This window comes from Neofelis nebulosa, chromosome 3 (assembly GCF_028018385.1).
Source record: "Neofelis nebulosa isolate mNeoNeb1 chromosome 3, mNeoNeb1.pri, whole genome shotgun sequence".
Classification (NCBI taxonomy): Eukaryota; Metazoa; Chordata; class Mammalia; order Carnivora; family Felidae; genus Neofelis; species Neofelis nebulosa.
This window is the reverse complement of record NC_080784.1, coordinates 44,176,633-44,190,151: the sequence shown is the minus strand read 5'-3', so window position 1 is coordinate 44,190,151 and position 13,519 is coordinate 44,176,633. Positions and strand designations below refer to the sequence as shown.

Sequence of the window (13,519 nt, the reverse complement as noted above, 5' to 3'; positions counted from 1 at the left end):
TAAATATAGAAAGCAAATATTAACAGATCTACAGGGAGATATAGCAGTACAGTTGTAGTAGGGGACTTAAATTACCCACTGACATCAAGGGAGAGGTCATCCACTAGAAAAACCATTAATTAATTAAAATTTTTGAGAAACCCAAAACTGGATAGTTTTACTGGTGATAAATTCCATCAGAAGAGAAAAAGGACAAAAATAAGAATAGCATGTAGAAATTAATAAGAAATGGTAACTAATTTCTAAGGAATTCTGAAGGGATTTTTTTCACAGGATTTGAAACTACTGAAGAGAAATATTTTGAGGTTCAGGAATTAATGACAGTTTGAACACAACATCTAAATACTGTAAATATTCATTGGGAAAACAGTTCTAGAACAGCCAAAATTTTGACTTGCTGCAGTATGCTAAAAACAATCTATTGGAAAACAAAATTATAAAAATGCCTTTTACATTAGATTAAAAATAATGCATACTTAGAAATGAATATAACTAATGAATATAAGGAATGAATATAACTTAGGAATATTATATAATGGATTTATTTCAATGGTCAATGAGCAGTACAATTTAAGATCATAAATTATTTGCATAGTCATATTTACCCTTCATATTCTGCATTTTGTCTGTTGCATGATTTTCTCATTTCATTTCGTTTCATGATCATAATGGTGAAAATTATGATAAAGGGAAGAACAATGTAGAAACTCAGAATAAGCCAGTTGTTTTTCTGTGCATTGTAGCCTTCTTCAATAAAAATTATATCTAAAAATGAAATAGAAATCAGTAGATATTCACTGAATATTTAAAAAAACATATTTCTTTCACTTTAATTATTTTGTATATAATATTTATGTAAATGATTGAAATTTTAATACATTGCAAACTCTTATGGGGAAAATAAAAGGACATTTAAGTTCATAACCCTAAACAGTGATGGAGCTTTTGTCAGATTTCTTGTCTTTTATGCATATTTTTAATTATTATTAACTGTGTACATGTTTTGAGTACTGCTTACTACATTTGGCATATTTATGACATCAATATTTTTTTAAAAAGTAATACAGTAATAGAATTTAATTTAAAAATTAGGAAGGATAAGTCAGTCAGAGAAAGAAAAATATCATACGATTTCACTCATATCTGGAATTTAGGAAACAAAAGAGATGAACATATGGGAAGATGAAAAAGGAGAGAGAGAGGGAAGTAAACCATGAGAAACTCTTAACAATAGAGAAGAAAGTGAGGGTTGATGGGGGGAGGTGGGTGGAGGATGGACTCAATAGGCTATGGGTACTAAGGAAGGCACTTTTTATGATAAGCCCTGGGTGTAATATGTAACTGATGAATCACTGAGTTCTACTCCTGGAATTAATATTACACTATATATTAACTAACTGGAATTTAAATAAAATTTTTGGGAAAAAAGACTCACCTAGATCATAAATGTTGCAAATAAAAGAATTTAATTATAGCAGTTTTGTGATAGAAAAAGAGAAATAGCATAAAGTTCCATCAACAGGACAAGGGCTAAATTAAGTTATGAGATATCCATACAATGTGATACCGTGTCACTACTAAAAAGAATGAGATAGACTTTGATAAATTCAATGATATAGGGAATGAACAACTCAAGTAGAATATATATTTTAGGATCTCCTTTTTTGTAAAAATAAAAACTAACCAAATGAGTGATTGAGTGATGCATGGGTGAATTGATAGATGGAGAGCTATCTCAAAACATATCCTGCCAGAATCCAAGAGAATCCTCAATATTTTCTAATCAATATTTCTTTCCAAAGTTTACAAGTATCTTGATTTCTTCTATTATTATTTAGTGAATTTTTACTGGAGTATAACATAAAAACAGAAATTGATGCATGCCATGATTATACAGCTCAAAGAATTTTCTAAATTAAACACAACCATATAGTCAACACCAAATCCAGGGCTCAGGATATTATGAGTACCTCAGAACACTCAACCTGATTTTTTCCAGTAATTATCCTTCCAAAACAGAAATACTACATGAATCAATTTTTGACAGATTTTAAACCTTATGTGAATAGAATTATATTGCATGTACTTTTTCTTTTTTTTAATTTTATTTTTAAAAATTTACATCTAAATTAGTTAGCATATAGTGCAACAATGATTTCAGGAGTAGATTCATTAATGCCTCTTACCTATTTAGCCTATCTCCCCTCCCACAACCGCTCCAGTAATCCTCAGTTTGTTCTCCATATTTATGAGTCTTTTCTGCTTTGTCCCCCTCCCTGTTTTTATATTATTTTTATTTCCCTTCCCTTATGTTCATCTATTGTGTCTCTTAAAGTCCTCATATGAGTGAAGTCATATGATTTTTGTCTTTCTCTGACTATTTTCACTTAGCATAATACCCTCCAGTTCCATCCATGTAGTTCAAATGACAAGATTTCATTCTTTTTGATTGCTGAGTAATACTCCATTGTGTGTGTGTGTGTGTGTGTGTGTGTGTATATATGTACACATATACATATATATATATACCACATTTTCTTTATCCATTCATCCATTGATGGACATTTAGGCTCTTTCCATACTTTGGCTATTGTTGATAGTGCTGCTATAAACATTGGGGTTCATGTGTCCCTTTGACACAGCACATCTCTATCCCATGGATAAAATGCCTAGTAGTGCAATTGCTGAGTCATACGGTAGTTCTATTTTTAGTTTTTTGAGGAACCTCCATGCTATTTTCCAGAGTGGCTGCACCAGCTTGCATTCCCACCAACAATGCAAAAGAGATCCTCTTTCTCTGCATCCTCGCCAACATCTGGTGTTGCCTGAGTTGTTAATATTAGTCATTCTGACATTCTAAGTTAATATTAGTCTTACTAATATTAGTAAGGTGGTATTTCATTGTGGTTTTGATTTGTATTTCCCTTGTGATGAGTGATGTTGAGCATTTTTTCATGTGTCTGTTGGCCATCTGGATGTCTTCTTTGGAGAAGTGTCTATTCATGTCTTTTGCCCATTTCTTCACTGGATTATTTGTTTTTTTGGTGTCGAGTTGGATAAATTCTTTATAGATTTTGGATACTAACCTTTTATCTGATGTCATTTGCAAATATCGTCTCCCATTCTGTCAGTTGCCTTTTAGTTTTTCTGATTGTTTCCTTCACTGTGCAGAAGCTTTTCGTTTTGGTGAGGTCCCAGTAGTTCATTTTTGCTTTTGTCTCCTGTGCCTCTGGAGATGTGTTGAGTAAGAAGTTGGTGCGGCCAAGATCAAAGAAGTTTTTGCCTGCTTTCTCCTTGAGGATTTTGATGGCTTCCTGTCTTACATTGAGGTCTTTCATCTATTTTGAGTTTATTTTTGTGTATGGTGTAAGAAAGTGGTCCAGGTTTATTCTGCATGTCGCTGTCCAGTTTTCCCAGCACCACTTGCTGAAGAGACTGTCTTTATGCCATTGGATATTCTTTCCTGCTTTGTCAAAGATTAGTTGGCCATACGTTTGTGGGTCCATTTCTGGGTTCTCTATTCTGTTCCATTGATCTAAGTGTTCTTGTGCCAGTACCATACTGTCTTGATGATTACAGCTTTGTAGTATAGCTTGAAGCCTGGGATTGTGATGCCTCCTGCTTTGATTTTCTTTTTAGAGATCACTTTGGCTATTTGGGGTCTTTTCTGGTCCCATACAAATTTTAGGATTATTTGTTCTAGCTCTGTGAAGAATGCTGGTGTTACTTTGATAGGGATTGCATTGAATATGTAGATTGCTTTGGGTAGTATCGACATTTTAACAATATTTGTTATTCCTATCCAGGAGCATGGAATCTTTTTCCATTTTTTGTGTGTGTGTGTGTGTTCTTCAATTTCTTTCATAAGCTTTCTATAGTTTTCAGTGTATAGATTTTTCACCTTTTTGGTTAGATTTATTCCTAGGTATTTTATGGATTTGGTGCAACTGTAAATGGATCCCAGAATGGTGGAAATCCTTAGATAGCAATTAATAAGTGGGGTGAATAAAACAGACATTGATGGGGTTGAAACAAAGGTGTTTTCTTAATGCTTGTTTATTTTTGAGAGAGAAAGAGAGAATGCGAGCAGGGAATGGGAAAAGAGAGAGGGGTAGAGAGAATCCAAAGTGGGATCTGCACTGATGGCACAGACCCCTCCGTGGGACTTGAACTCATGAGCTATGAGATCATGAACTGAGCCAAAGTCTATCACTTAACTGACTGAGCCACCCAGGTGCTCCAAAACAAAGGTTTTAATATCGCACTACCAGAGGTGGGGTAAACAAAAGGGACCTCCTGCTGGTCCCCCAATATTGAAGTTCCTGAACAAGCTCATTATATTTTTCTCAGTTTGGAAAATTTTAAAAAGCATTAAGGTGGAGATTACAATGAGAAACAAAACCATAAATCACTTGTGCTTGTGGTAGTGGTTAAGCAGGTTGATTGAGTTAAAGATGGACAAAAGGGCCTGAATCCCTCGGCTTGATTTCTCACTAGGGATGTCTCCCAAAGACTTTTTCACAAGAATGGGTAAAATGGTCAGGAAATGAGGGGGAGAAATTTCCAAGACTCCTTGATACAGAAACCCTAGGGAGTGTGGTACCAAAAACACATTAGTGAAGTCTTGATGTGAGCTAAAGTAGATTGGGAGAACATAAAAACATGAGGGCTGATAAGATTATGAAATTGGTATACATAAAAAAGCTTTATGTGAAATGGTTGCATCTCTTTTACCTGATGCTATTATGGAGATGAACATTGTATCTGAGGGGAATGTAACCCATACTTGGTTTCATAAAACAGAAGGGTATAAATCTGCCCTTCAAGCAATATTAACTGAACATGCTAGATAGGAATTAGTGAGATGGTCTGAGCCCAAATATTGGAATGCTGTTAGAGGCAAATTCTCTGTGTAATAGCCCTATGTGGCATCTAGACTAGGGCTTCATTCTTTCAGGCATCTAATACCATCAAGCTAAGACAGTATCACCTCTGGTTTAGTCCCTTTTGAGCTGTTAATGTAATATTGGATTTCTCTCATTAAATAACCCAATTATTCATTCCTCTATCCTTTACAATTACTCCCCCTTCTTTCCATTTACACACAAATTGTTCCAGCTTTGGAAGGTACATTAAGCTTGCTTACTGTGCTGATCTAGCTTGCAGGCAACAATGCTAGTCTATCTAGAAAGTCCTTTCCCCTCAGTTCACTCTTGTTCACATAGGGTAAGATTAAAAAGGTACAGAACTAGTGGACTATCTTTACCCACAGGCAATATAGCTGCATTTATGGTTAGCCTAAATTTTGCCAGATGGGGTAAAGGTACATTCTTCCCCATCAAGGCCTTTCGGAATTCTGATATAAAGACAACATATAGTTTTGGTTTCTTACTTAGAAATTATGCTTGTTCCTTGCCTTGCATTTGCAGACTTGGATACACTAGAAAAACAGGGAAATCTACCAAGAGGGGGCACTCTTTTTAGTCTCACTCATGTTGAGTGTGAGCACACCCACATGAAGGTGTCTAAGACCTAGTGCCTTTATCTCCCTCCATTTTAGACAATGTTTCCAATTCTTTATCAAACTAGTAGTCTGAGGAGAATATCTCTCTGCCCATAGTTTTGACATTATAGACTGTAAAATGTGTTTCTTGGTCTAAACAAGTGATGGTCAACAATTCAAATTGGTGAAAAAGTTCTGTTTCAGGTTTTGTTTTTGTTATTGTTTCCTAATAGCACTCTGAGCATTTGAATCTACCACCAAGCAAGCAAACCCCAGGCCAGAGTCTATCTCTGTTAGGACCCATGTGTAGCTTCCCAGGGCTACCAGCATCAGTCTCACTTGTCGGATATGATCAGGACCTTCCCACTAGGGAACCTGCCACATATCCACCTGCAGTCTTTGTCTGTTTTAGTGACAGACAGAAGAGCTCTTATTGGCATTTCGTGCCTCAGAGGTTGCAAGAGGAATGTGTCTGAATTCAGTCCATCTTTGCATTGCTGCAATATCCCTATATACCTTTATTTTGTGGACCTAGGTGGCCATCACAAGGAATCACATGGGAATATCTGATTATCAATTCAATCACCTTCTGAATTTGCAAGGGGATTCTGATGAGCATCAACATGTCCTACTTTAAGTCACTCCTCAAATCTCCATAGGGCCATGCCCCCATACAGGCATCCCTTTAATAGGTCAAGTTTCCATTGCCCTTGGACTCTGACCATAAGGCCAGGGATTGGCTACTACTTATGAGTTAGTAGAAACCCCAAACCCAAACATAGAGGTTTTTACCATTGTTCACTTCTTCCATCACTTCAAGAAAAACAATATGCAATTCAGCCCACTAAGGTGATTTGACTTCTGTACATTAATTTTACTTTTTTAATTTTTTTAGAGTTTATCTTGAGAGAGAGAGGAGAAAGAGCACGTGTGTGTAGGCAAGAGGGGAATGGGCAGAGACAAAGGGAGAGAGAAGGAATCCCAAGCAGGCTCCTTGCTGTTAGCACAGAGCCCCACATAAGGCTCAAACTCATGAACCGTGAGATTGTGACCTGAGTTGAAACCAAGAGTCGGACACTTAACTGACTGGGCCACCCAGGTACCCAGTATATATATTAATTTTATATCTTGCAACCTTGCTGTAAATGTTAATTAGTTCTAGGAGGTTTTTTTTTTTTTATTATTTGGGATTTTATACATAGACCATCATGTCATCTGAGAACACAAACAGTACTATTTCTTCAAAATTTTTATAATTCCTATTTCCTTTTCTTGTCCTACTGTATTAGCTAGGACTTCCCTTTTTTAATTTACTTATTTGAATCCAAATTAGTTAATATACAGTGTAGTATTGGTTTCAGGAGTAGAACCAAGTGATCCATCACTTACATATAACAAAATATGCTACAGCTTTTTAGTCTGCAATGTATGGCTCTTGTTTATGCTGTTTTTTATTTAAATTTCTTTAATTTTCTTTGTCTGGGCCATCCTTGTGTCTTCAGTTTTGTTTTCAGCCAAAGCTTGTTTGCTTTGCAAACACTTGTCTTAACTTTCTGCTACTAGATTTTTATGTGCATTAGGGAACTCATTCAAACTTCAGGTCATTTTCAAGCTTAGCTTGTATTTTACCTTCCACCTGTATCTCTTGAATCTCCTCTGTGTTGTACACAGGCTCCATCAGTTGAGGATACACTGATGGACATGTGGGTGTGTTGGGCCTGTTAAATTTATAGTTCCTCCCTAGTTTGTTGCTTGTCATAAAAGTTCTGCTATCTCTGTACAGCAAGTCCCCCATGTTATCCTGATAAACTGATTGCCAGTGTAGTTGACAATACTCCAATGAATCAAGTAATCCCTTTCTTCCTCCTACATACTTGGGTGGGAGGAAGCTAATGGTTTTCATATCTTGCTGTGTCCTAGTTAAATTACCATGTTGACAGAGCTGGGACTGAAGAAATAAGAACAGCCTCAGGGAAGGATTACCACAAATTTACACTCTTGTTAATTGAAGTGGATTTCATGAATAAATACTTTTTATTAGCTTTTGGCTGATTTACAGAGTACTGAAATGGTTGGTTTGACAGGTTTTGTCCACCTTTTTAGTTGCTTCTAGAGGAGAGAGAGGTTTTGTTGATCTCCTCTCTATACTGTAGGATAATTAAAAGACTAACTCAAGCTATTTATTTATTTATTTTACCAATGGTTTTCAGAAGTTTGATTATGATTGTCTTAAGTGTAAATTTCTTTACATTTATCCTTATTAAGTTTCATTTAGTTTCTTATATCTGAGTGTAAGCTTTTTTCACCATGTTACAGAAATTTGGGGTCATAATTTTTCAAATATCTTTTCTGTACATTCTTTCTTTCTAATTTTCATTTGAACCACCCATTACATGCCTGCAGGAATGGTTGATTATCTCACTAACCTACAATGGTGAATCTCATGTGTTTTCCTTAGGTCAAAGATTATAGTTGTATATTATTACCTGATGAAAATATCTCATGTAATTTTATAGTAATCTTTCATGACCAGAAAAATAAATCATTGTGACCACTCCTTTTTGTCATCTTTTTTTCAAGGATTAACAATTATTTTAGAGATTATGTCTCTACTGTTGCATCCAGAATTTATATCCAAATCTCTTATCTCATCACACATAAAAATGTACATATTTTTACCTTTCCAGAAATTACTTTCAATATAAGATAACTGTAAATTAAGGATTATCAGTCCCTGATGTCACTACTTAGTTGGCAATGTTTTCAAATTCCCATGGATTCCCATAGATGTTTTCACATGGATTCTTTAACATGTAACCCAAACTCTATTTATACAAAATTAAATACATTATCTTCATGCTGTGTCCATCCTTCAATTATTTTTGCAAAGTAGATATATTATCATTACCCATTCTTCTCCGTGTGCCAAATATAATGACCATATCAATGACCATCATGCCTTATTCATTGTTATTCATAAAAACAGGATAATGCAACACATTATCTTCTCTTTTATTGTTTATTTCAGGTCCTTATAATTAAGGTAATTGTTTTCCAATGAATAGTTTCATTCAGAGTCATATTATCAAATCCATATTCCATGGTGTTGCTTGATTGGACTTTCTGAAATGTGGATCTCAATACTATTGCCTTACCAGACACTTAACATGTTTGTATAGGGAATAATGAATGAATGAATGATTGAATCAACAAATATGACACTTGCCTTAATTTATGCAAATAAGAGAAAATATAAAAATTTACTCCATCAGTCAAGGTATGATTTATTATTAGTTCCATTTATATTTTGTCATATGTATTTTCCAAATTTCATTCAGAATGACCACCCTATGCTATAGCTGTTTTTAAGTGTACAAAATTTTTAATAATATAAAATTCAAATCTTTTATGTAGTGTTTATTCTTCCATATTTTAATTTGTTTTGAATTCTTGCTATGGCATTTATTGAAACTTGAATACTATCTTCTAACTTATTTAACTAAGATGTTGAAAACTGAGTATCTGAGAAAATATTACAAATATTGTGTAATACTAATTTCATTAAAGTCACTATTCAAGATAGCCCTTTTAATTATTCAGGTGATCATGAAAGATTAGACTCAGTATTATATTTCTTTATTTAATAAAACAACATCTATTTTTGTTTTAAAAGTTTTATTTCTACTCACCAGATTTCTGAACATTTCCATCATCAATACTTCCCCCTGGTGAACCAATCTGGAATTTACAATATGGAGGCCTATGGCCAGGAAAACAATGACAATTACCCAAATTATTACATATCTGAAACAAACAACAAAATATAAATTTGTTAGTTTTTATATCTTATGTATATATTTAAAAGAATAAAATTATTTTTCCTAAGTTTATTAACACTGTATGAGAAATAAGTTGGAAAAAATAGTGAAAATTTTGGCAGCATAATGGTCAAGGACAAAATTACTACTTACGACCTTCATATATTGACTTTCTGATAAATACTTTGCCTTCCCCAATCATTTTTATTTTTTTTTTTAATTTTTTTTAACGTTTATTTATTTTTGAGACAGAGAGAGACAGAGCATGAACGGGGGAGGGGCAGAGAGAGAGGGAGACACAGAATCCGAAGCAGGCTCCAGGCTCTGAGCCATCAGCCCAGGGCCCAACGCGGGGCTCGAGCTCACGGACCATGAGATCGTGACCTGAGCTGAAGTTGGACGCTTAACTGACTGAGCCACCCAGGCGCCCCGAGACACCAATCATTTTTATTAAATGAGATTCAATATATTATGTCCATCATATTCACAACATTGGGTGACTTTAGAATTTTTCAAAAATATTATATCATTTAGTTATTTTGTAAACATTTACTGCCACCACTTCCACATTTCCTATTTCTACACTTTAATTTCTATACAAAATATGACAATTAAATTACCAACAATTGACTTGGCCACTTTAATTTCTTATCCTAGTCATCTTTCCAAAATTTTACTTTAATGATAAGCTGTTTGCATTTCATTTTAAGTGAACATATTTTCCAAAATAAAATAAAATAGATGCAAAAATATTAAAAATGAAAAACAAGTAAAACTTTATGATCAACTCACACCTCTAACAGTTTACATCTATGGAGTTTATATGTTATTTGTGCTTTTACACTTAATAGTTTAGTATTTTCATTTTGAAGTAAAACAAGTAAGTAGAATTTTATAAAATTCAAATACTTAAAATGCATAAAACTAAGAGTTTTCACCCACTAATTAAGTTCCACTCACCACTGCTAAGAATTTTCTGTATTTCCTTCCTATTCCTGTCTATTTCTTCTTTCAGTTTTGTTAATATTTCATTTATATATTCAAAAGTTTGGACTTTGGATCTATTTCTATTACAATTTTTGTAACTTTTTGATGACTTGACTCTTTTATCATTGTATAATAACTTGTCTTTTTTGACAATCTTTTACCTAAGGCATATTTTCTCTGATAGAAGTGTAGCCACACTACTGTCTTTTGATTACCATCTGCATGAAAAATCTCTTTCCATTCCTTAATATTCAACCTATGTGTGTCCTTAAAAGTAAAGTAAATCACTGTATACTTCCTAGTATATCATTTGATGTTGTTTTTTAATAAAAACTCAATAAACTTATATTTAAAGTAATTATGGGTTAGTAAGAATTTACTATTGCCTTTGTGCCCCTTGTTTACTGGTGGTTCCTTTGTTCTGTTTTCCTTCTCTTGCTGTGCTCCTTTGTAACTTGATTTTTTTAAAAATACTTTTATGCTTTGATTACTTTGTCTTTATCTTTTGTGTGTCTACTACAATTTTTTATATGTGAGTTTGATGAAGCTTACATAAAATATTTTATAGATATAATAGTTTATTTTAAGCTGATAACAACCAAAATATGACCTTATACAAATAATTCTACACTTTAATTTCTCCTTCCCCCACATTTTGTATAATTGATGTCACAACCTCCATCATTTTATGTGATGTATTAACACATTTTTGTATCTAGTTAATTTCAAAACTTTTGTCTGTTAACTTTTATTTTTTATTTTTTTAAATGCTCGTTTATTTATCTTTGAGAGAGAGAGGGCACAAACGGCGGTTGGGGTAGAAAAAGAGGGAGACAGGGAATCCACAGCAGGCTCCAGGCTTCCAACTGTGAGTTCCTAGCCTGACCTGGGTCTCAGACTCACAAACTGTGAGATCATGACCTAAGCTGAAGTCAAACACTTAGCCGACTGAGCCACCCAGGTACCCCTTAACTTTTATACCAGAGTTTAAAGTGATTTACATGCTAACATTACAATATTAGAGTATTCTGAATTTGAATATATTTTAATTTTTACAGTGACTTTTATACTTTTACACTTTTTCATGTTGTTAGTGTCCTTTTTGTCAACTTGAAGAACTCCTTTTTGCATTCCAGAAAAAGAGAATATATGAAGAAATAACTACTGAAAACTTCCCAAATTCAATGAAAAATGTGAATATATCCAGAAGCTCACAAACTTCAAATAAAATGAACTCAGAGACTCACACTGGTACATATCATAATCAAACTTAAAAGCCAAAGGCAAAGAGAGAATTTTGAAAGCAGGAAAGGAAGTAAGTTGTCACGTACAAGAGATCTTAAATAAGACTATCAGCAGCTTTCTCATGAGAAATTTGGAAACCAGCAGGCAGATGGCAGATATATTTAGAGTGCTAATAGAAAAACAACAACAAAAAACCTGTCAACCAAGAATCTTATATTTAGCAAAACTGTCCTTCAAAAGTAAGGGAGAATTTAAATAATTCCCAGATAAATACTAAGGAATTCATTATTACTAGAGCAGCCCTGCAAGAAATGGTCAAAGAAGTATGGCAGGGTAATTTGAAAGGCCAGTATATTACAATTTAAAGCTATGTGAAGAAATAAAGATCTCAAAAAAGGTATATACATGTGAATTTTTAAAAGCTAAAATTGTTGTAAAAATTGTAACTCTACTTTTGGTTTCTACATGATAAGGAACTAATAGATTAAAAAAAAACAATTATTAGTCTAGAAGCTAGTATTATTATAATCTTGGATTGTAGCTTCACATTTTGTTTCTACACAATTTAAGAGACTAATGAGCTTAAAATAATTATTAGTTTGTTTTGGGATCCAAAGTAAAATGATTTAATTTGTGACATCAACAAATAATAGGGGTCACAACAGTACAATAAAGAAGCAAAGTTTTTGTATGTTCTTAAAGTTAAACTGGTATAAATTCAAATGAGAGTGTTATAACTTTAGTACATTAAATGTATCCCCTATGCAGTTTCACAAAGAAACTGCTATCAAATATACATGAAAGGAAAAGAGGATGGAATTTAAACATTTCAATACAAAAAAATCAAGTGAACACAAAAGAATATAGTAATATAAATAAAAAGCTATTTTTTATTTATAATTTATTTATTTAAATTTATAATTTATTTGAAAGGTGTATCAAAAATAAACAGCAAAGTAACAAAGTCACTGTTTATCCATAATTACTTTAACTGTAAATAAATTAAACTTTAAATTAAAAGACATAAATTGGCAAAACAGATTTTAAAAAAAACACATGATTTAACTATATGCTGTTTATAAGAGACTTAATGTAGATCCAAAGACAAATAAATTGAAAGTGAAAGGATGGAAAAGATATTTCATGCAAAAGTAACTGAAAGAGAACAGAAGTCATTATACTAATATCAGACACAATAGACTTTAAAAGGTTTAGAAAAGACAAAGAATGATATGATATGTTAAAAAAGATTCAATACAGCAAAAAGATATAGCAATTATAAATATTTATACACTTAGTAACAGACCTTCAAAATATATTAGGCAAAAACTGATAGAATGTAAAGGAGAAATAAGCAGTTCTACAAGAGTTGACATTATGATTCCATAATGGGACTCAACATTGACAACCAAGGCTGCAAATTGGACTTTAAACAGTGGCAGTAACTAGATCACCCTTGGTAAATGGGATTCCACCTTGTTTAACCCATGCATAATCTCCATAGCTGCTTGTCCATAGCTGCCACAATAGTTTGTTTATGTGAATGTGTCAGCATTTGGGTGGGCAATGATGGAGACTGGCAAATGTTAACCAGTCAAATAATTTTGTCTGTTTTTACTTTTGTGGCTGATCCCTCTGATAAGAGTTAACATTCTAAATGAAATTGTCATGAATTATGGTTCCTCCCATATGTTCATCCGCATGATCTTCTTAACCCTGATTTTTCAATCTTTCATTTTTTTGTCTTTTGACTAGCTGGCCAAGGAATTTACTATAGCCTACAAGTCAGTGTATATTTTAACATCAGTCTCTTTCTCTCTTCAACACAATATTATGATTAGCTGACCTACCAGAATTTCTACCCATAGGGAAGATTTATCATCACCAAAGTCTTTTAAGCTCATTCCTCACTGTGGCTGTAGGAAAGCCATTATTTATATTTGACTTGTACCCACACACCAAGCCA

The 13,519-nt window shown here is 33.3% G+C and overlaps 1 protein-coding gene across 4 annotated transcripts in view; it reads right to left on the bottom strand.

Annotated features, from left to right (window-relative positions):
* The window catches only part of LOC131506708 (disintegrin and metalloproteinase domain-containing protein 18-like), a 136,721-nt gene that overhangs the window by 10,662 nt on the left and 112,540 nt on the right, over positions 1-13,519 (bottom strand). For 3 of the 4 annotated variants that reach the window (XM_058720596.1, XM_058720595.1, XM_058720594.1), the window contains 2 exons: positions 9,193-9,307; positions 606-765 (listed from right to left, as the gene is read on the bottom strand). In XM_058720596.1, the coding sequence (XP_058576579.1) occupies positions 606-765; positions 9,193-9,307 (275 nt within the window). Of the gene's footprint in view, positions 1-605; positions 766-9,192; positions 9,308-13,519 lie in introns of those variants that run through there. The other variant, XR_009259102.1, reaches the window with a different exon arrangement.